Source organism: Phoxinus phoxinus (genome assembly GCF_949152265.1).
Source record: "Phoxinus phoxinus genome assembly, chromosome: 13".
Taxonomy (NCBI): domain Eukaryota; kingdom Metazoa; phylum Chordata; class Actinopteri; order Cypriniformes; family Leuciscidae; genus Phoxinus; species Phoxinus phoxinus.
The window spans coordinates 27,850,968-27,875,567 of record NC_136888.1 but is presented as its reverse complement, the minus strand read 5'-3'; the positions used below and the strand labels follow the sequence as shown (position 1 = coordinate 27,875,567).

General features: G+C 36.8%; 1 protein-coding gene across 7 annotated transcripts in view; it reads left to right on the top strand.

Annotated features, from left to right (window-relative positions):
- Nucleotides 1–24,323, top strand: part of colec11 (collectin sub-family member 11) — a 63,237-nt gene extending 38,914 nt beyond the window's left edge. For 5 of the 7 annotated variants that reach the window (XM_079632715.1, XM_079632716.1, XM_079632714.1 and 2 more), the window contains 7 exons: nucleotides 17,524–17,644; nucleotides 18,055–18,173; nucleotides 20,286–20,357; nucleotides 20,718–20,789; nucleotides 20,872–20,925; nucleotides 21,048–21,143; nucleotides 21,360–24,323. In XM_079632715.1, the coding sequence (XP_079488841.1) occupies nucleotides 18,056–18,173; nucleotides 20,286–20,357; nucleotides 20,718–20,789; nucleotides 20,872–20,925; nucleotides 21,048–21,143; nucleotides 21,360–21,784 (837 nt within the window). In that variant the 5' untranslated portion in view covers nucleotides 17,524–17,644; nucleotide 18,055 and the 3' untranslated portion in view covers nucleotides 21,785–24,323. The remainder of the gene's footprint in view (nucleotides 1–17,523; nucleotides 17,645–18,054; nucleotides 18,174–20,285; nucleotides 20,358–20,717; nucleotides 20,790–20,871; nucleotides 20,926–21,047; nucleotides 21,144–21,359) is intronic. The other 2 variants (XM_079632719.1, XM_079632720.1) reach the window with 2 other exon arrangements.
- Nucleotides 24,324–24,600: the final 277 nt, after the last annotated feature.

The window sequence follows — 24,600 nt, the reverse complement described above, 5'->3', positions numbered from 1 at the left end:
AGACTATCGCAAATTCCATTTCATGCCGACTTTAAAAGAAACTGGAATCGTTAAAAACAAATCATATGGCTTCAGAAGACCTCGAATATGGCGCACATGCCATATATTGGCCACTTTTATGATGCATTTACAGTTCTTTCTTGTGTTTTTTTTAGAGCTTGAAAAATGTCTCCCTATGAAGGCTTGTATGGAAAAGTGCTGTGTGAAGATTCTCACAAAAAAAACAAACATCTCCTTTCATCTTCTTTCTCACAGCAAATGGGTTTGAAACCTCATGAGGGTTAGTAAATGCTTCAGAATTTATTATTTTCGTTCTTTTTTCCCCCTCCTAAAATAGTATGGTTAAGGTTCTACAACTTACTTGAGGTTTAGTAAGCACAGAAAATAATATGTATTTTATATGAAAAAGTGCTCTGTTCTGGCCTCTTGAGTGAATGTCCTTAATTTCCTAGACAAGTTTATTGATTTTCATGTAGTTACAGTATGTACAGCTACACACCTCTTAATTAAAATAGCCCTGACAGAGGAAATATTAAGCGGGAGGTGACGTGCTAATCAATTTTTCTTAAACTACAGTAAATGTGTTTGACTGCTCTGATAATTACTGATAATAAAATCAGCCAAGGAAGCCATACAGTAAACTATCAAACCAGTCACTCGTCTTGCGAGGCCTCTAAAAAGGAGACAACTGTCTGTCATCAAAAGTGATCTTTACAGTAGAAGTGAACCGAAACAATTACGTGACCTTCATTATGTAATCCCTGAGTAAGCAGTGTACTGGAGTGAATTATAAAGTATTGAGAGCTTTTGTCAATACTGTCCCTGCTGACGCTATTGTGTTGCACTAATTTCCCCTCATTTTGTGTTTTAATCATGTGATTCACACTTTATTCCCACATGAAAAGACTTTCAGGAGACACAATTATGATTCTCTTTTATATACATATATAGCTCATTATGTTCTTTTCATTGCTTTCCACAATGCCCTGTTGAGCACAGTGTTCATCAAAAAAATCATTTTGGTTTCCTTAGTACAAAACCTAATGCAGCCAATTATCTTCAGGAAAGACACATTTGTCGCAGCTCGAGTGGTTTGAACACTTCATATTGGAATGTGCGCCTATAGGTGGGCGTAAGTTAACTATAATATAAAACTGAAGCAAAGGTTGTCTGGTTATATAATGTCTGCATGTAGAAAAAGTGAAAAGGGGAGGGCAATCTAAATATACATACAGTATGCTTACCAAACCAACTAAATATGTGCTCACCAAACTACCTGAGCAAAACACAGAATGCTCAAAAACACATGTGAAAATGCAGCACTATTAAAGTGTCGTATTAAAATTGCCAATAATTATTTTATGTCAACAATTATTTTCATGTTATAGCCAAAAACTGCTAAATGGCTAATATTAAAATGTGACACTATTTTGTATAATTAAACAAAATGTTAAATAAAATTAGTTTTGTTAAAAACTACTGGCCTGGCATGCGTAATACAGCTTTTTGTACTCATTTTGTGAATCCGTGTGAACGGGGATCATTTTGACAACGTTGTCATCTGTATACGCAAAAAAATTCTAAAAAGCAGCGAAAAACTTTTTGGTACATGTGTTATCATGTGTTACCGAAGGTAATCTAAATATTGCCAAATATATAAAATATTGAGCAATATTGACGAAATACATATTATATATAGGTCTACATATTAAAATGATAAAATTCTAAATAATTTTCTCAAAATATCACGTTAGGTCACATGTATTCAGTTTCTTAAAGGACAAGTTCGGTATTTTACACTTAAAGCCCTGTTTTCAGATAGTTTCTGATGAAATAGAACGGTTAAAGGGGCTATATGGAACTTTTCCCCCAAAATAAACGAAACAATAGCCTTTTTATTTGACCATTTATGACTCAAACATCTCCTGATGAGCATACTGACACCTTGTCTGCTCACAGTGGGTGCACCTATAAGCCTGTATCCTATTTTTCCTATTTTCTGTCGGGTCGGATTTTTCCCGCGCTGTCTGCGGATGTGACGTCAAGCGCGTTCATGTTAAACGTTTCAGATCACTCAGAACCCTTATCTCAAACAATATATGTATTTGACTGTTCTTACCTCTGTAAACATAATGTTGACCTGACCTCCTTGCAGCAGATGACTTGTGAAGTGTGCACGTACGAGCGAGCAGAAAGGAAGAGCAGTTCTGTTTTTTGGCCACAGATGTCAGTCGCGAGTTTAAATTTCAGAAAAACGCATACAGTATAGCCTCTTTAAGATTGAAATTTGGACTGCTGGCCCGAGAATTTTCGGTTTCTGTGGTAGCACACAGAACTACGACTTTTATCGTAGTTTTTGTCTAACTCCATTGACTTGTATTGGATGTGCTGTGAGGTATGGTATTGCAAAAACTACGATAAAACCTGGAATTTAAGTGTAAAATACCGAACTTGTCCTTTAAAGAAAGTCCCATCTGCAATTTGAAAGCTTTATGACTCTACAAAGAGTTTGTTCCCATTTCCAAGGATTTGCCTTCACAGTCACCCTGTTATGCACTTATTCATTGGAAGATCATTTAATTATATAAAAAAAAAAATTCTTTAAAATTCTTTACATTTAACATTTTGAACACTGAGGGTGTAATTCAGTGGGACTTTTGAAGATGGTGGATGTTTTATACGAATCCTATAAAAGCTGCAGTCTTTTAAAAGAAACCGCTCTGTAACTGAAGAGAATCTTATTTCTGAAAGGCTTCGGCTGATGTTTGACACAGTGTTGCCTGGCTGTAGTCGTCATAAACATTTCCGCTGCTCATTCCCTACCTCTGGTTAACATGATTGCATCTTCTCATGTTCATATGGAGTCATAGAATCTGAAATATGATTATCAGTTATCAAACAGAGCGGTCTGCCCCATGGCCCATTGAAATTACGCCCTCGAAGGTCAAGTATTATATACCACAGTTAAAACTGAAGATCACAGATGTATTTATGGGACAGTTGGAGTGGGTTGAGGGCCTGGCTTGAAGCTGGAGCATTATCAGTTTATTGTCCTAGATTCCAGCTGCAGCCACACTGTGAATATATGAACAATGCTTCTGTGTTCTTCCCTTGACAGCCTTACGGACAAACTTTAATCAAAAAGCTTCAGATTCTGTGTGTAAATATGTGTTTTTCCCAAACCTCTATTCGACTTAACACTTTTCACACCCCCCTTTTTCTACAGTTGCAACAGTTCTATAATTTGTTTGCAGACGTAATAGTAGGCTTGAAGGATTGAAAACGCTGTGTGGTGTTCAATCACGAGAACACCTTTGAAGATCTATAAAATGCATAAACGTATGAGTCTTGAGAGTGGAAAAGAGAATAAGAGCTATAGGTTTCCCAAGGTCACAGAAATACATAGTCCAAGTTGAAAATCAATTGTGTGACATGCCCTCCAACATCTGACCCTCAGCAATCCGGTAAAATAAACTCTTCTTTGTCAACTATTTTATTTCCTTCCTATCTAAATTAGGCCATTTGTTTCCCTACCGGCTGTCTGCCACCACATACAACAGGAAGTACAGTTAGACATTATGCCATTAGACACTATAAAGGCACCTTCAATCCTTTGTCCTCTGTAGTCAAATATCAAGTATTCTGCAGTGAAACTTGTATATCCTATTGATTTGTTCTCGTCTAGACGCTGCATCAGTACATATGATGTAACTTTAGATTTGTTGTAGTTACAATCTGCCGGTTTTCATACCACAATATTTACCTTATATCGTCCAGAACAAGGGTTTTCATGCCAAGGACACCCAATTATACAAGGGACAGCTTGGGGTCGAAGAAGTCGGGGTTGAAAGAAGTCTCTTATGCTCACCAAGGCTTCATACAGTACTGTAAAAACAGTAATATTATTGCAATTTAAAATAACTTTTTTCTATTTGATTAAATTTTCAAATGTAATATATTCCTGTGCCCGCAAAGCTGAATTTTCAGCTTCATTGTTCCAGTCTTCAGTGTCACATGATCCTTCAGAAATCCTTCTGATATCGTTATTGGTGCTCAATTAACATTTGTAATTATTATTAGTTTAAAATTATTATGATGATTAATATTTTTGTGGAAACCATGATAATTTATTTGAAATAGAGATTTCTTTGTAACAATGTAAAAGTCTTTACTGTGACTTACTATGTCAAAAATGATCAATTTAACAGTTTATCAGCTTGTTTATTAACTTAGGGTTGGGTATTAACAATTTTTGGCTATTATTAGGGTTGGGTATCTTTGAATTTAAAGTGAATCTGATTCCAATTCTACTTATCGATTATGATTCTTCTCTATTCCCAGTTTCGATTCTAGTATGGTAAACAATTTAGATATCAAACATTTATCCTGTGTGTTCTTGCAAAGAATTCTGTTTAAGCTGAATCTAAAATTTTAATTTTATAACAAGTATCCGATCCTGACCTTAAGTATCCAATTGGAATCGATTTTCTATTCCCAACCCTATTCATCAACTACAACAGCAGCAACAGTAATAATATATACACCCCCCTGGGTGTCCCTTGACCCCAGTTTGTATGTCCCTGGCTTGAAGGTGAGTTGTCTTTGTCCAGAAGCATTGGAAATGTGGTTTGGAGGCTCAACTTCACTGGTCTGCCATCACTATTTACACCATAAAATGACTTGAGCTGAGAGCTTCATAAATCATCAGGCAGTGGTAATTTTTTGGACATTAATGGGCTCTGATGAATTATGAAAATAGCCTCTGTTTAGTTTACTGTCAACGCAAGCAATTAAGCCTGATCTATATATTGATTGATGCAGTTTTGTCAGCACAACTGTAATGTAATGATGTTCTCAAAATCTTGTCTCATAAGGGTGAGACAATGGCATCTGAGCACTAGTATTCACTGACTTATTTTTCGTTCTTAAGTTGCCAATAAGATATTATGTGACTACACAATGTGGGCCAATTTCCCAGACACAGATTAAGTGCTGGTCCTGGGCTAAAAACCATGAATGAAGAATCACTATTGTCAGTGAAATTTAACCTTGGACATTGGCTAGTTTGCATCTGGGAAAACGGCCATGAAAGTTTCCCAAACACAGATTAAATCTGGCCTGCATTAGGGAAACCATCCCAAAGTCATCTTTAGCAAAGATCAATGGCCATACTTGCATTTAAAATTCAAGTAGTCATTCCGACACCATAAAGCGCATACAGACATCTGACCTAGCACTTTCATTACATTCTTGTTGTCATTTGGACTTAATCAAAGTGAGCAAGATGCCGGTGTCAGGACATGTACGAATGTGTGATTTTCATCCAGATGATTGGGAATCTTATCACGAGGAAGAGCGAATCTGCTTCTCCCAACACATTTGCAAGGTGTCATATTGTGTTCCACAGGTCTTTCACAGTGAATATATTGAGGGCAAAGGTAATGTGATGCACTGTTGACTGTTTTCAGAGCATTTTCCAGTACCATGTGTATAGAGAGGGAAACACTAAAACGCAAGGTCGCTGGAAGTCCAGCAAAATAGAATGTACAGATAACATGGTACTCTATGTCTTTAAGTGTGTGCAGCAGAGTGTCAGGGATGTTTTTTTAATTCTCTAGCACTCTGCTCTATAACTCTAAAACTCTATAAACTAGACTCTCTGCAGTGGCATGAAAGAGAAGGATGTCAAAATTGGGATCCATTATAAACTATTCCAGACAGCCTGTGCTTAGAGCTCCTTTAACTGCCACCTTATTCCACCACAGTGTTGTAAGAATGATGCCTGTGTCTCCTTCCTCACCTCCTCATCCTCCTCTTGCCATTTCCACCTTCAGGCTGTTTCCTCAGTCGGAACTAACAACATTGCAGGTTTTTTTTTTCTCACACATGGACTTCACACCAGTTCGTCTATCTACTGTATGCAATGTAGAAATATCGACCCAAGGCAGGATGTGTCTCTATATTGATGTATTTCCTTAAGAAATGTGTAATCACATAGTACTTTTGTTTGAAAAAGTATATTTACTTGGACTCAAAAATGAAATTTCAGTTTTTTTTAGTCATCCTCATGTTGTTTCATGAATTTCTTTCATCTATGGAACACAAAATAAATAAATAAACAATTTTATAAATAATGAAATTAATAAATATTTTGAAGAATAATAATATTCTTATTCTCCCTTGTACTCTCTTTTCACTTGGAAAGGGTTTAACTTAAGGGTAATATTTGCTTCAGAGGATTTTTTAAATTTACATTTAACTTTTACATTTGATCATTTAGCTGACACTTTTATCCAAAGCAACTTACAAACGAGGAGAGCAATAGAAGCAGTTAAACTCACAATAGGACAACAATATGTAAGTGCTGTGATCCTTCCCAGTTAAGCCTAACGTATGTAAAAAAAAATTTTTATATAGATATAGAGTAGAAGAGAAGAGAAAAGAAAGTGTTAGTATTAAAGGATCAAGTGTTGCCGAAAATATGCGTCTTCTGCCGTTTCTTGAAAATGCAGGGAACAGTCCAGGTAAAGGTCCGTGAAAGTGATTTTGTGCCTCTTTGAGATGTCACCACGAGGCGACGTTCACTTGCAGAACGCAAGCTTCTGGATGGCACGTATGTCTGGAGTAATGAGTTTAGGTAAAAAGGAGCAGAGCCAGTGGTTGTTCTGTAGGCAAGCATCAGTGCCTTGAATTTGATGCGAGCGGCAATTGGCAACCAGTGCAATTTTGTGAGGAGAGGTGTGACGTGCTCTCTTCGGCTCATTAAAGACCACTCTAGCTGCAGCATTCTGGATCAGTTGCAGAATTTTGACAGTGCAAGCTGGAAGGCCTGCCAAGAGAGCATTACAATAGTCCTGTCTGGATAGAACAAGCGCTTGGACAAGGAGTTGTGTACCATGCTCTGATAGGAAGGACCTGATCCTCCTAATGTTGTATAAAGCAAATCTGCAAGACCTGGCAGATCTATCAATGTGGTCTGTGAAGTTAAATTGATCATAAATCACAACTCCAAGGTTCCTAGGTGACCTTGATGGAGCTATGGATGACGGACCTAGCTGAATGGAGAAGTTGTGGTGTAGTGTTGGGTTGGCTGGGACCACAAGCAGCTCTGTCTTCACAATATTTAGTTGAAGGTAGTGCTCCATCTAGCAATAAATGTCTGTCAGGCAGGCTGAGATGCGAGCACCTACCGTCGGATCCTCTGGTTGGAATGAGAGGTAGAGTTGTGTGTCATCAGCGTAGCAGTAATAGGAAAACCCATGCTTCTGAATGACAGATCCTAGTGATGACATGCACTGTATATGAAGAAGAGAAGCGGTCCCAGCACTGAGCCATGAGCCCTGAGGCACCCGAGTAGCTAGATGTTGTGACTTAGATGCCTCGCCCTAAAGGACCTACCTGAGAGGCAAGACTTGGACCATTGGAGTGCGGTTCCAGAGATGCCCTTCATATTTAGGATTGACTGGAGGATCTGGTGGTTAACTGTGCCACACACAGTAGACAGATCCAGCATGACGAGAACTGAGGATTTGGAAGCTGTTCTTGCCAGTCTCAGAGCTTCAAAAACCGTCTCAGTTGAGTGTCCCCTTTTGAAACCAGACTGGTTGTTGTCCAGGAGGTTGTTCTTTGCAAGGTTGTTCTGTTGCTGTTTTTATGTCATTTTTTGGAGCTTAACAGACAGGGTAACTAACTGTCATTGTATAGAAGGTATTCCCAAAATTTTGGTCTGCTAAACATCTTTTTCCTAATATACTTACTTGAAGTACCTCCTAAGATTTTAGGTTTATATTTCAATAATTGAACAATGCATTTGCATGTCTACAGCTCTCTGATGTTTTTAATGTCCATATGACCTGCAGGTAAACAGCATATTGAATCTTTTTTGTATTTTATTTTGGTAACAATTTACACGTCTTATTTGTTAACATTAGTTAATGGATTAATTAACATGAACTAAAAATGAGCAATTAATTTGATACAGTATATTTATTCATCTTTGTTAATATTAATAGAGACATAGCTAATATTTATTTATGTTAATTCACAAAGCATTAACTAATGTTAACAAATACAACTTTTGATTTTAACAATGCATTAGTAAATGTAGAAATTAACATGAATTAATAAATGCTGTAGAAGTATTGTTCATTCTTTGTTAATGTTAACCTAATGAAACCTTATTGTAAAGTGTTACCATTATTTTTGGCACATGTTGTGTGTGTTTTGATTCATGTTTGTATTTCTGTTCTCGTGTTTTGCTGTCAGTGTGTTGAATTCAGTCTTTCTCGGTCCCCTGCCTGTTTGTATCCATGGTTACTGATTTGATTTGAGTTTCAGGTCAGGTGTGTCTCGTTAATTAGTCTATTTAGTTCCTCTGTTTGCTCTCTATTTAAGCCTTGTGTTTCTTTCAGTTCTATGTTGTTACTAGGTTTGTTGTTCTGTTCATGTCCCTGATCTTTTTCCTATTCCTGAGAATCTGTTTTGGAAAGATTTGAGTTTACTTGAAAATAAAGACGGCTGCACTTAAATCCTGCTTTATCTCTGCTGCAGCCGACTGTGACAATAAAAAAAAAAGAAGTGTTTCATTTATTGTATTTTTCAGGAAAGAGATGTACAAATGTATTTTTTTTCCACTGAAAAACAATTACATGAAACAACCTGAGGCCAAATAAATAATGACAGAATTTTAAGTTTTGCATATAATATTGCTTCATCAAATCTTCATGACAGCTCAGTGCCTCTGGGTGACCTCTGTTTTCAAAGCAGTTAGTTTTCCAGACCTTTACATGTAAATACAAGTGGTGCTTATAAACAACACAACAAAATCCATGTGACAGAATATGAGTACTGAGAAATAAGCATGTTTGCCAATTAGACTGCTGAACAGCTTGTTGTGACAGCTTGTTTCTTTAATAACTCATACTGTAGTGTGGATCAGATGCTGAACATATCTTGTGATTTGGAGAGAAAGAGTAGTCATATCTGATGACTTACTGTGTTCTTTATAGTTTTATCTTATTCTCCAAGGAAACTGCTATGAAATTATATACACATTTTTCTATAAACAGTCTACACATTTAAATAAACATGTATCACCATCCTTTTCAAAGTCAAACCTAATCGCTTTTGAAAGTTGCATTTTGTTGGAAAAGATTTTCTGTGAATTGTCACAATACTGAGCATTCAAATTATAATAATTTTCATTGGAAATATTTAGATGCACAGACAGTACATCTGTACAGTACATTCTGCATTTTGTTTAGCTCTGTGCTTGGAAAATAAGCTATCAGCACACGTCTGATCCATCATGTCAAAGCACTCTCAGATGGATGCATTAGCAGAACGCTCTCCACAGACTGAGTAAAGCTCCACGGGACGGGAAAGACTTAAATGAATTACCGTTAACCGGTCAGATGGAATTCTGATCTGTTTCTGGCTTTAACATTGTTCGGAGAGTGGAATTCAATTTGGATGAATTAGTTAACCCATCGAGGAACGGGAGCACTCTTCTTCCGCCGGCCTTTGACCTCAACATATTCTCCACCAATCTGATGAAGCTGTTTTGTGAAAAACTACACACTTAGATATTAAATTGATTTACTGTGTTGGAGACGAGCAGCAGTTTGTGAGCCATTGGCGCTGCCCGCATTCTCCACCATACTACGCAAAAGATTTCACTCATGCTTGTGTTTTGTGAGTCAGTCCTTGATCTGTTAGATTGTAGATTCGATGCCTACACCAAGCTGAGAGCGTTGCCAGCCTTCTGGAGCTGATAATATTCCACCACCAGCCTCAAGCTAAGGAGAGAAATCCCAAGCTCCCACAAGCCAGTGAACAGATTCCAGTGTCCACCCCCTTTCGTCTCTGCCTCTTTCCACTGAGAGCTCGCAAAAGAAGGGACAGAGAAGCCATATTATCTGGCTTCGGTCTGCAAATTGCACTGGAAAATCTTAAAGCTCCATGAAGCGCAATGTCCTTTGGCAAAAAAAGTAAATTGTTTAAATTTTTGCATTCATACACTTGCACATTTCTTTAGTAGCGCCACATTATGTCATGTCTTGATAGCCTAATTAGGCGTTAATTTCGCTTTCAAAGCGGGATGTATGGAAATGCAGATCTCAGTTGAAAATGGTTACATAAGCCCAAAGTTTCTTAAAGCAATGTACTTTCGATTGATACTGTATATTCCCCAAATCGTAAAAGCCATCCTCAGGGTGTTGACCTATATAACTGCAAATAGTTCTGTATTCACTGCCCCCTCCCTACCGATCCATTATGATATGTTTTCTCCGTCAAAGGAGTGATCTCTAACTAGACTGCATCTGATATATTTTTCTCTATTTCTGGGTTGAAGCATGTGCCCACATTTAGAATGTTGGTGCGAAGTAACCTGGCAACCGTAATCTGCAATATGTGCCGCTCGGTGAGAGAAATGATCTCTCGCAGTCGGAGAGGTGATGCACGATGCTGGAAAGATTCATGTTAATAGAGCGCTGGTCGTTGCTTTGACACGTGAGTGAAGGAAAGACACGGAGGACAGCCGATACTGGGTCAGCCACTCATATCCAATCCTCTTGCTAAAATTGTTACCTCTGAAGTGGAGATTACAGATTTAAGAGCCAATGATAGGGTTTGGGGTTCGGATAGCACTCGATTGGATGCCAGATGATGATCTAGTTAAACCCTTTCCAAGTGAAAAGAGAGTACAAGGGAGTTTGTATTTACACCGTGTTCCCATTTTGACATTATAATTATGTTTATTCACCCCGGTGGCACTTAAGGTTCCAAAAGGTCTGTTTTTCCTGGTATGTGTCAACGGTGATTGATGGTGGTTGGTCTGGTTATTTTCAGAGTGAGATGTCACACTGCTGATTTAATGTCCATTGAAGTCGGGAAATGGGCATTTGCCTATTAAAAGAATATATCGGGTTCAATACAAGTTATGTTGTACAATGTTGTACAAATACAATCTAAAAAATTGTGGTATATAATGTTGATTATGAGCTCCCCTTTTTGAGCGTCCCCACGAAACTTTGCGTTTACTCACAGAACATTTGCATTTACCGGAGAAACTTTCCATTTGCTTGAAAAACGTTTGTGTTTGCCAGCTAAAAATTTCCGCTGTTTTGCAAAGCATTTGCGTTTTCTTAAAATTATTGTGTTCTCCTGAGGAACTTTGCGTTTGTGTTTAGCACTGAAATTGACCTTTTTCCTCGCACTTCATAGTATTCCTATCGCAAAAAATTTGCGAGTGAATGTAAAGTTTCTCAGGGGAACACAAAGCAAGTGAAACGTTTCGGTAACACTTTATTATACAGTGTCCTTGTTACATATGTTACATGTATAGTAATAACAGTAAATTTAGCATAATTACATGCAACTAACCCTTAACTAAACCCTAATCCTACCCTAACCATATAGTAAGTTGTTCATTATTATTACTTAGTACTTAAATATATAATTAAACTGTAACAATGACATCTTAAAATAGAGTGTAACCAAAGTTTCTCGGGGGAACGAAAAAGCATTGGCATATAATTTTTCCGCCAACGACCTTTTAGGGCTTCTCTAGTTTTCTACAAGACATAAACAGTATGTGTAAACATGATTTTAGTGGGAAAAAAGATTACTAACCTGTGCTGTGTATTATTTATACCCAATTTTATGACTTGCCATGCCAACAATGCCTAGAACACTAAAAAATGAACAAGAACAGTTTTACAGCTCAAATAATACACAAGTTTTCAAAGATGAATTAATGTAAGTGCTTTTATAAAATGATGTGCTTCAAATTTGTTTTTAAATTATCCAGAAATTGGCCTGTTTACTTCCATTGTAAGTGCCTTATTGTGACCTTTTGTTACCATTATGCCACAAATACTGCTGATTGAGCATAACTTATTGAACCCAGAATATGAAAGTCATCTTTTCCATATGTTCATGGTGCCTGATGTTTGCCCTCTTTCGTTGTCTGTCCCTCTCCCTCATTCTTTCTCTATTCTTTATTTATATGATGACTCATCAAGGCACAGCTTCACCTGAAGGTTTTTGCTGAAATGATATATCAAACGCATGGTCCCCCAGATCTGTCACCGGCTCACCAGCAGCTAATATCCTGACTCCCGATTTAGGCATTGTGTCTACACTGCAAAGTAATTTTGTGTCGAGTCATCAGATGAAAGATAAGCGCTATGGTCTCTATGAAAAGTTTACAATGCAGCAATAAAGCACCATTATCAGGTCGGAGGGAAATAAACCCCGGCTGATGTGCAATTCCTCAAGGCATCAGAATTCACTGCATGTCGTTTTCATGAACGAGGGCATGCTTCTGAGGTAACACTTTTAGATGAAAGACTCCTTTCCCTTTCCTTCAAATAAATGGCTGTTTCTGTGTGAGAATGTAATGGCTCGTGGCACACATTGTGGCAGGTGTGAGGTTCTTGGACTCCGACTTCATTGATATTCTGATGATTTTTACAGCGTGTCTGAGTAATATGAAAATGCAGTGAGTAATCATCTTTTATATCAAGACCAAATACATCGCTTTCTGTGCACACACACGCCACAGTGATCGCAGACACTTACACGTCATATAGTGGTTCACGTGCCATTGCACATCGGAGTTATGCATCAAAATAATGAAGAGAACTGAAGAGAAAAAAACATTTATAGGTAGTCGACAAGACACACACACACACACACACACACACACACAGACAGATGTTGGGTTTTAATATTTTCTGGGGACTTTCTATTGAAATTGTGATTTTTATTCTGTAAAAACTGTATATTCTATCCAGATATATAGCACATATAATTTATTTATTGATGCAACTCCAGTGGAACAAGTAACAAATGTTAAGTTGCTGGGCGTGAAACTTGATATGCTGTCTTGGTCTGAACATATAGATTATATATAGTAAGCAATATGGGAAAAGGTATAGCTGTGGTCAGGACATGTCCTGTGTTTTACACTTTGGTTTTAAAGGGCACCTATTATGGAATTTTAAAATTGACCTTTCATGTAGTGTGTAACATAGATCTAAGTGAACAAAAACATCCTGCAAAGTTTGAAATATGAAAGTGCACCGTATATAAAGTTTTTGTCTTTCAAAAGTAAGAGTCGACTCGGAGTCATTTTTATGAATCGTTAGAAGACCGAAGCTTTTTCTCTGACTAGATGACGTCAACTTGTCAAGTTATTTGAATACGATACGCCCACTTATTGCGCTCCAAGGAAAACTTGAAAACATCATGGCGACGAGACGCTGTGTTCTGAAGTGCGACTCAAAAGCCAACTTTTTTCATCTGCCCAAGGAGGAGCATTTGAAGACTAAGTGGCTACAATTCATATAACTATACCACAGAAGTATAGTCCGAGCCTTGTGCTTTGTTCGCGCCATTTTGAAGACGATTGCTTTACCAACTTAAATGCACTCAAACTTGGATTCGCGAGTCGGCTGATATTGAAGGAAGTTTCAGTTCCAAGTGTATTTGCATCAGCTTCCACCTCCGTATCACAACCTGTAAGTGTTATTAATAATTGTTGCTTTTATGTTTTATGTAGCATGCTTAATTATTTTGTTTGTTGTGTAAGCAACGTTTAGCTTCTAGGTCTTCAATGACAATTGTATTGAGATATGTGAAGTGTTTGTCGTTGTTTTCGGAGTTGTCTTAAAGAATATAGTAATACCTCGTAGTAACGTAACTGCATTTTTTTTTTTTAAACATTATGTTAATGCATCGGGCTAATGCAAACAAAGACTGATTGTGCTTTTACAATATGAACTCTGGGCTATGCTCCCTAACATAACATTAAATTCTTTATCTTATTTTTAGTTTTTTACTACAAACTAAAGCATTGGACTATAATCATTATTATAACACAATTTAATTGATAAAAGCATCATTGAACTACGTGTTAAACAATAAGTATTATCTATGTAAACACTGCTGGGTCATCTGACCAATCAACGCAGATTAGCGTCGCGCAAAGGAGGGGTTTGGGAAAAATGAGTCGTTGAACGAATCATTTGGGAGTCGGTGAGCAAATCAGGTAAAAATAAATGCATATTATACGACAACAAAAGTGTTTTTTGTCATTGCATGCACGTAAAACTGTTCTTGGGGACTCCCAAAACAACATTAGGAACATTTTAAATGTCATAATAGATGCCCTTTAATAAAAGATGTGGTGCAATCGTTAGTTTTATCACATCTTGAGTACTGCCCAATGATATGGTCAAGTGCATCTGAGAAAAGCTTCAGAACAGAGCAGGTTAGTGCTTCATTATCCATTTCAGGCCAATGTTATTGATATGCATAGAAAATGATCATGGCTGTTAAGTGAAGAATACAGTACATTTACCACTGCTGGTATATAAGTCAATCAAGTATCATACACCATGTTTCTTCTCTGAAAAACGTGTATGTGGGTTTTAGACATGACTATGGAACGCATCAAGTCAGTAAGGCTCAACTCTTTTAGCTTGTCCACACTCAAATTTCATGAAAAAACTGCTTTATCGAGGTTCTGTTGCTTGGAATATGGTTCCAATAAACATACGAAAAAGTAAAAGCACATATGTATTTAAAAGACGTATGCTTACAAATATGTATGTTGTGTGTTTGATGTGCTGCTACTGCTATGTATAGTTTGATGATTTGATTAGTGTAATTATTTCTTGGTTTTATTTTATCTATATATTTTTGTCTTGTATGGCTGTGTGGACCCCAGGAAGATTAGCAACCACTTTGTGGTAGCTAATGGGGATCCGAATAAAATAAAATATAATAAATATATATATATATATAGTACATTAATATTTTAACCTAAACTCTTGACCCATGGACATTATGATTAACTACTCTTATATAAAAATTCATCTAATTTGACACATATGATCTCATGAATTAATAACTATTAGAGTTATTGTCTTATTGCTCACTGTCTTTCATAATGGCTTTTGTTTTCCTCTTGTGCTTAAAATAGCCCGCATAGCACAATATAAACGTCTAACTGTGAACACGAGGCATATTGTGATGAAGAGACCTGCGTAATGTGGAGGTGTAGGAAAGAGAAACATCTAGATGAGCCAAGAATTTTAAATCATTATTAAAACCCTAGATATAGTATCATTTTTTAAAAATCATATCATGCATATGTATTTGCATATTAAATAAAAAAAGTGAAATATAGAAAAAGTGATGATTCCTAACTGATAATATAAGATTTTTTTTTTTTTTTCAGTACAGGGTTTCTGAAAGCACTACATCCATGCAGGTTATTGAGCTCGTAGGTTGTAATGCATGATTTTTTTCCAACCAATTCTTTGATTAACAAGTTCAAGTTGACACCCTTGCACAGCGTGATTTATTCACTCATCTTTCAAGAAAATAAGTGGCTTTAATGAGCTGAGATGGTTGAACGGGCATTACGTCCGACGGCTGAGCCGCCTGCCAACCTCCTGATCCTGACACAGCACAAAGTGCCATCTTTCTGAAGGTGCCCTTAAGTCAGACAGGCCTCTATGACTGTCATGCTCCGCTGGTCAAGGTTTGTCCTCTCCGGGCTCTCATCCACAGAGGGCTTTTAGCCTTAGTGGAGCAGAATACAAGAGCAACACATCCAACAGCACACTTTTTAAATTCAGAATTTATCCGGTTCAGAGTCAAGCCAAAGTCAGACAAAACAGAGGGGGTTAAGCTATCATTGAAAGAAAAGAAAAAAATTCCCATTTAAGGAGAATTTAAATCTATTCTCAGCATTTAGATAACAGAAAGATTACAGAACATTTATTTATTTATTTACTTACATACATATGTGCTAATGTCAGTATGAGCCCCTTTTATTTAGCAAAGAACATTAAACTGATCAATGATAAGTGACAGTAAAGAAATTCATTTCAAACAAATGCTGTACTTTTTTACTTTATTTTCTTCAAAGAATATTCGTTTTTTTTTTTTTTTTCATGGTTTCCACAAAAATATTAAGCAGGACAACTGATGTCAACATTGATAATTGTAGGCTAATACCGGTAAATGTTTTTTTGAGCACCAAATCAGCATATCAGTCAGATTTCTGAAGAATCACACTAAAGACTGGAGTGATGATGCTGAAAATTCAGCTTTGATCACAGGAATAAATTAAATTTTTAAAGCCTTTTTGATCAAATAAATGCAAAAACATTAGAAAATCCTTATGGCGCCAAACTTTTGAGCGGTAGAGTATGTGCAGTGGACAGTATGGGACACTTATGCAGTGTCACTGTAGTGCAGTATGTGTCAGAGTGAGAACTGCTGCAGCACAATTTCAATTTCAAGGGATCGATCCCCCCATCCGCCCCCCATCCATCCGCCCCCCATCCCCCCCAAGGATATTCCTTAGCAACACACAGAAGCACAATAGAGCTCTGGAGGTGAATGACATCTTAATGGTTTTATTAAGTTTGTTTACTGTGAATATAAATAGCAGCACATGTAGATCTGATCCTAATTTTCAGTTACTGGCATGTGACTCATTTGTAAGTACAGTGCAACTAGAATTAATTCTGGGGTTTATAGTGCAACCGAGAAAATAAACATTGTTCATTTCAGAACAACAACAACAACAACTACTACAAAACAGTATTAATTACAATAAATAAAAGCTAAATAATTACAACAAAAATAAATGAAAACATTAGAAGTCATTATACATCATTATACAAAAATTGATGCACCTCTTAGTGGAAATGTTATCTCTTATATCACATCTGCCATGATGTGTCTTCTTACATGTTTGATTAAGAAATGAAAAGCTACACACTCCATCAGTTAGGGATAGAAGAACTGTTGCCAAACACATAACATGCTAGAAACATAACATCACTGTAATAATTATCCAATCACTCTTAAGTGTTTGCCTATTTAAATCCCAACAGCAAACTTTTCGGGGGGCGGGCAGTGTATATTATATTATATTATCATATTATATAATATAATAATATTATATTATATTAGTGTCTAATGGCTTTGCCAATACACTTTTATTATTATTATTATGATGCACCTGCAGCACAAGTCCATTCATTTTTCTGGATTTTTCCAGATGGAATTCCGGCAAATATTTACTGCCTCCCTGTGCACCAATGCACAAACTGCAGCATTTCTGTTCCCAAGCTTTTCTCATCCTGGGTGACCTCAAATTAAACTTGCTTCTTCGTAACTTCCATGTTTTTCTGCTCATTTAAATTGCAATACATTATGTGAAGATACAATTATGATTGACTTTAGCATCTAAAAATATAATACCTATATAAATAATACATTTAATTTCTTTCCTTTAACACTATCTTAACTAAAACTTGTGACATTTGGGAATGCTTTTGATACTTAATTTGTGAGGAATGTGTTAAGAGTCGTTCTGTCACTGACCCTGATATTTTCTCATGGAAATTTCCCATATCAGAGAGGAGTGTTGCAGAGCCGCTCTTATCTTAGTGTTTACACGTACTTGCTCACTCTCAGGCCTGTTTCTTGCAGGGTGTGTGATGAAAAATTTCAGAGAGACCACCAGTGAGCAAACCTCCGTTAACTCACTTGGATCCATATACTGGCTGAGCCTGCTGCATATTATATAGTGGGCTTTGAAATTCAACACAAGGTAAGTCCATTTCATAAGCAATACGTTGTCCTGCAGGTGGTATACAACAACGAGACAACTCAGATGTTAAAGTCGGTAGTTACTGGAGATGTCTTGGTGTGACTGTTTACTCTCTATTGTCGATTTTGAAATGAAGGTGGCCGGTGAGATAGTTTGGGAAAAAAGAAAACATGTTGTACTTTGGTGTATTTTCTTTCCAAATGCTGTTGGTATGACTATATCCGCTTGTTTGTGCATGTATGTCACAAGATTAATTGACTGTGGAGATATTGTTCAATTGACTTGTTCCATTTTATAAGCATTGAAGCCTTTGTGAATCCAATAATCTGCTTCTACATTTTCCAATCAACATGGCATTGAAGTTTGTGTTAGTATTTGACTGTAGACGAACATGAATGTTCTGTTTCCAGGATGGGTGGAGAGAAGCTGGTGGCTTGCATGTTAAGTTTGACACTAATGAGGTCAGTTTATGGTCAGCACATGCCCGAAGAACCATGCTCCGTCCAGATCCTCGTCCCTGGACTCAAAGGTACTATACATTACACCACATTAGGCCATCTACATTAATGACACTAATGAATTTAATCAAATGTAATACATTTATTTGATCAAATATACAGTTAAAAACAGTAAAATGTGAAATATTATTGCAATTTAAAATAACGGTTTCACTTTATTTTGATGGTCCCTTTACACATTCTGGTGACTATAACATTGCACCTACAGTACATGTCAACTAACTCTCATTAGAGTGTTAGTAGAGTATTAGTAGACTGGTAGGGTTAGGGTTGGAATAAGTTGACATGTAGTTGTACTTATATTGAGTAGAATGTCTGTTGGAGGAGCATCACAATAAAGAGTTAGCAGATATTAAGCAGACAGTCTACTAAGGAGAGTTGTTTGACATGTAGTTGCAAAGTTACTTATAGTCAACAGAATGATCAGAAGGGACCATCAAAATAAAGTGTTACTAAAATAACTCTTTACTGTTTAAATATAATTTAAAATGCAATTTATTCCTGTGATGACATATACACGGGTTTCTGTGCAACGTCATCACGTAGATGCGCGCGCATCTAAGAGGCAGAAAGCAACAGTCTTTACGGCTATATCTAGCAGAAGCAGAGATGACGCGGAGCTGTTGTGCTGTAAACTAACCTAAATGCATATGGTATGTCATGTTTTTATGATTCGCAGACTTAGGTGGACAATTTCATACTAGTCAACTAACTAACTTTTTACATAATGTTATATTAATATGCAAATGAAACACAAGCAAACAGATTCAACTCTGAAATTGCAGTTTATTATTGAGTCAACAAGAATTTACAAACAATGCGAAATCTACGTTAATTACAATGTTCTTTTACAGAACTCGGCATAACATATAGCGGTCTTGCCTCTTGGATGCGCGCGCATCCGGTATTGTTTGTATACAAGAAACCTATGTATAGCTGCATCTTCAACATCATTACTCCAGTCTTCAGTGTCCACATGATCCTTCAGAAATCATTATAATATACTGATTTTCTGTCTTATTGTTATTAATGTTTAAAACAGTTCTGATGCTCAATATTTTTTGTGGATTTTTTTTTCAGGATTTTTTGACGAATAGAAAGTTTTAAAAAACAGCATTTTTTTGTAACATTATATGTTTTTACTGTCACTTTTGATCCTTGCTGAATTAAATTTCTTTCTTTCAATTTTTTAAAAAATATATAGGCCTATATTTAGGCATAGAATAGGCCTAAATTTAGGCCTACTATCGTTTTACTGGTATATTTATAATTAGAATTTTGTATGAAAATGACTTATGGTGCTCGTAAAGATCGGGGCTTAAAGAAAATCCCGAGCTTCCCACTCGTATTTACGACATTGTGGTGCCGTTCATGTGCGTTCAACTCGTGAGTACGATCTTTACGAGATGACTTGAACGCACATGAACGCCACCACAATGTCGTAAATACGTGTGGGAAGCTCGGGATTTTCTTTAAGCGCCGATCTTTGCGAGTTAGGGGCGTGTCAGTGAGAAACATGGCGGAATACCACAATACTTAAAGGTATTTAACAGTGATATTGTTAGGCTTTTCTATTTACAGCGAATTAAGCTAATTGCCTGCACAGAATATGTTGGCATTATAATATAGCAATGTAATATGTAACAATAAAGTTTTCAGTGGCTTCATAAATTAATAAAAAAAGCAAAGCACACTTGATGCACATTTCTTGTTCTCCATTTTCTAGAGTTTAAGAACTTTGCTGTATTTTTGTGTGATTGATTAAGAGAGAGTGCACCGCCATCTTACTCCGACGAAAGCTGCTTTCTGAAAACGCTCCTGCCGTTGTAAACACGACTTCCCACCTCGTACGTACGAACTTCCCAGGAGGACTTGAACGCACCATTAACTCTTGCCAATCTATTCATCACACTGGACATGGAAGCTCAAATTGTGTGGATTAAACTCTTGGATACAGTATATTTGTATATATTAAGTATGTAGGTCATAATGGTAGCCTATTCAGTGCATACAGAAAATGTGCATGCTGTGCACAGTATACATACGACTGCAACAACACAATATATATGCTATTCTGAACAGGTTTGCCTATTACTGTTGAAAATGTTCCCGTTGTCATGTAGGTGAAGCAGGAGAGAAAGGAGAGAAGGGAGCACCTGGGAGACCTGGGAGATTAGGGCCATCTGGAGAGCCAGGTAATACTAAACTGTTCATTGAATTCAATCGCGTGCTATTTAATTACTATCCACTTACATGATTCAAGCTCTATATTAACTTGTTTGGAAGTTTTTGATGGTAAAAGAAATTGCAAAATTTTCAAACCAAGTGACGGAAAAAGGGGAGCTGCCAAATGTGTACACTTTAAGGAGCGCCTAAAACTTCCCTTATCTTGCTTTTAGATAGTTGAGCTCATGTGACCCAGGATCACGACTTGTGTTTATAAATGCCTTTAATAATTCAACATACTGATAAACAAGGGAATCAAACTCCATTCAGGGAATAACTAAATTTTATTTGTGTACATATTAAGTTTATATATATTATATATTTTTCAGGTCTCCCTGGAGTCAAAGGCCAAAAGGGTAGTCCTGGACATTATGGGAAGATGGGTCCATCTGGACTCAAAGGCAAGCTTGTGAAAAAAACTACAAATCTGAAAGTAATCTGGCTTGTTTGGTCTAACTGCTTAATAATGGTAATTGTTTCTAGGTTTAAAGGGTGATATAGGAGATCCAGGACCTAAGGGCCCACATGGAGAGCCAGGTAACCGTTGCTAAAATAGTATTAAGTTCATATCAGTTTATAATTGGTTTGAATTCAATAGGAATCGGTTTAATGCTTGGAGAGCTCGTGTGAATGGTCTCATATTTAACTTGTCTCCCCAGGTGTCCCCTGTGAGTGTGCACCCTTACGGAAAATGATTGGTGAAATGGATATTCAAGTGGCGCAATTAACCAGTGAGCTGAAGTTCATTAAAAATGGTATGTCCAAAAGAAAGAATGAACCGTTTGCTCTCTCAACCAACGTTCATGAGATTACAATAACCTGAAGTTGATTTATACAGTTGTTCGTTTTGATGTGCAGGGTGAATACACCTAGACAAAAGTATTTCGCCGTTCGCCAGAAGCTCTTTTGTTTGACTGTCAGAATGCAGTTGTGTGAATGCTGGCTGCTGCGGTGTGATTATAGAATCTCAGATCCTCATTTTTCAGCACTGCCCTCCCCTGCAGCTGTCGCTGGCATCAAAGAGACAGACAGCAAGGTCTATCTGCTGGTGAAGGAGGAAAAGCGCTCCAGGGATGCGGAGGTGTTTTGTCAGGGGCGAGGTGGACACCTGGCCATGCCCAAGGATGAGGCGTCTAACAGAGCCATCGCTGGCTACGTCACCGAAGCTGGCCTCAGTCGAGTGTACATCGGCATCAACGACCTGGAGCGAGAAGGCCACTTTGTGTATGTGGAGCGTTCCCCCATGACCACTTTCAGCAAGTGGAGGGAGGGCGAGCCAAACAACGCTTACGATGACGAGGACTGCGTCGAGATGGTGTCTTCAGGCGAGTGGATTGATGTAGCTTGTCACCTCACCATGTACTTTGTGTGTGAGTTTGACAAGGACGCAGTATGACTTCATGGAGCATCTATTGGGCGGAAAGTCAATTGACCGTTCGCAAAGATCAGCCCCCCTTAGTTACTGTCGCTATGTCCGACAAGCTACGCCGCTCTCACAACACACCATGTTCTCACGCAGAGATAAATACATTGCGGAGCTGAGGACACTGACAACACACCGACAGACAGGACAGACCAGGTTACTTTTCGGTTACTTTTGATATTAATCATATTAAACAAAGTCTCACCTTTCAAATTTGGTCATTTTAAAAAAGAAATTGAAACAATAAATACCGTTTTGTGGCTCTTTAATGTGTCGTGACAGATCACTGTAGAGCCTCAGTTAAAGCTGCTCGTGAACCGATCATCTCTTCCTTCTAGTTCATTTATAGCATCAAATAAACATGAATGAACATATGAATGAATGTTGTTTTAACCGCGGAAAGGCGTCAGTACACTCCGTTTTTCAAGTTCAAATCCTCCCATGTTAACCTACTAACTCTCCTGACTGCTTTGTCGGACAAAATGGCGGATGGCGGAGTATCAGGATTGGTCAGATCACCTGTCAATCAAGCTCCCTGCGAAGGGTCAATTAAAAGTGTTTAAAATACTTTAGCATCAAAGAAAGCTGAAATTTCAAAGAAAAAAGCACAGCATGTATAGCTTTTCTCATTTTTCACGTTACATTTTATGCAGTCACAGCAGTGTTACGTGTGCAGTGTACATCCAGTTAGGTTATACTTTATCTCAATGGGCCACTTTAGACATTCTACTAACTATAAGTAACTTTGCAACTCCATGTCAACTAACTCTTATCAGAGTGTTATAGGTTAGAGTTAGGTGTTAGGGTTCATGTTAGCAGAACATGTAAAATTTCTGCAACATGTCTTTTGGAGGACCATCAAAATAAAGCATTAGCAGAATTTACTTTTTAGCTTTCCTGTAGCTCAAACAGTAGAGCATTGGTGCTTGCAACGCCAAGGTCATGGGTTTGATTCCCAGGGAAAGCAAGAACTGATAAGAATGTAAAATGTGTACCTTGAAATGCAATGTAAAGTCACTTTGGATAAAAGCGTCTGCTAAATGTAAATGTAATAATGGAGACAGTCTACTAATCCTCTAATGAGTTAGTTGACATGTAGTTGCAAAGTTACTTATAGTTAGTAGAATGTCAAAATAAAGTGTTAATGACTTTTAGTTACACATAGTTTAGGGTTGGGTATGAATTTTGAATGTTTTTGAAAGAAGCCTCTTATGCTCACCGAGGTAAAACATAATATGACAATTTTTGTTTAGTTTTTTCCTGTGATCAAAGCTGATTTTTCAGCATCATTACTCCAGTCTTCAGTGTCACGTGATCCTTCAGAAATCATTCTATATTCTGGTCAAGAAACATTTCTTATAATTATCATTGTTAAAAACCAGTAATGAATATAACGGATGAATATAACCTTTAAGAACAGCATTTATTTGAAATAGATATATTTTATAATATTGTAAAATGTCTTTACTGGCACATTTGATCAATTTAATGTCCTTGCTGAATAAAAGTATTTCTTAAAAAAAAAGAAAAAAAGAATGATCTCAAAGCGGTTACACAACAGGTATATACATTATACAGATCAATAAACACATGTTGACAATTACAATGTTCCAGGTGTTACAGACTCTATTATGACTTTATTCATTATTATGATAGTGGGACATCTTTTACTAAACTACATTAATTATAATTGTAATCAATTAAATGAAAAAACAAGACTTTCTTTATCTTGTTAAATTTAAAATTGTAATCTCTCTCTCTTAATTATCTATTATAATAAATAAATAAGATCACCATCACCATTTCTTATTTTATTTAAGAAACAAAAAAATATCACCATAACAAACGACCAATCATATTAGGCTGATTTATATCTTTAACATTATTTGCTTTGTGTTAAATTGGTATTAAACGTCCCCAAATTGTTAGAACTAAATAAGTCCTTTTGTGTCCTCCCTCAGTACTTTGGGATTAATTTAATAAATAAATAAATATTAATGGAAGAATCTACACATACAGTAATGATAAAGTTTATGTCCATACTTCTTGTCAACTTCTCCATACTGCTTTAATTATGATATTATATCATAATTAGTAACACTGTTTAGTTTCTTGAGAATTATTATTTTTTTTTTTTACTGCTCCTAGTCCTACTAAATCTGTGTAATCTTAATTAATATGGTAAGTTATTTATACATAATAGTTAGGGATTCATTATACGCCATATATTTGATGTGTCTGTTATTTTAGTAAATAAACACTTTTATCTGTATATCATGAACAACGATTGTTTTCCCTAATACATTCTTTGTCCAGTAGTAATTTTATGTGTGTTTTTCTGATGCACAAATAAAATGTCATTGCTTCTTTTAAGGTTTCCTGTTTTTCTTGATAGAGTTGTAATCTGGCGCTCTCTAGCGGTCACGTCTGGCTCTACACACTCTCACTCTTCTGCATTTACTGTGTGTGCTGCTGCCAATGACAAGGTCAAGCCGTCCTGGAATTAACTATGCATGAAAATATAACAGAAGGCAGGAAATCTGATTAATTTGTGGCAAAGTGGCAAACTGTATAGGCTACCATTCCCCCCTCCCCCTTCATGCATATTTAAAGATGGAGGGTGCTGGAGTTTCATAACAGGTCTTTAGAATGAACTTTACAAACATAATCAGGCGACAAACGGATCTGTTATATTACAAGGCTTGCCAGACCAAACAGACAATGGCACAAGGAAAATATTATTGTGACCATACTTAGACTGTAAAAAAAAAAAAAAAAAAAAAAAAAAA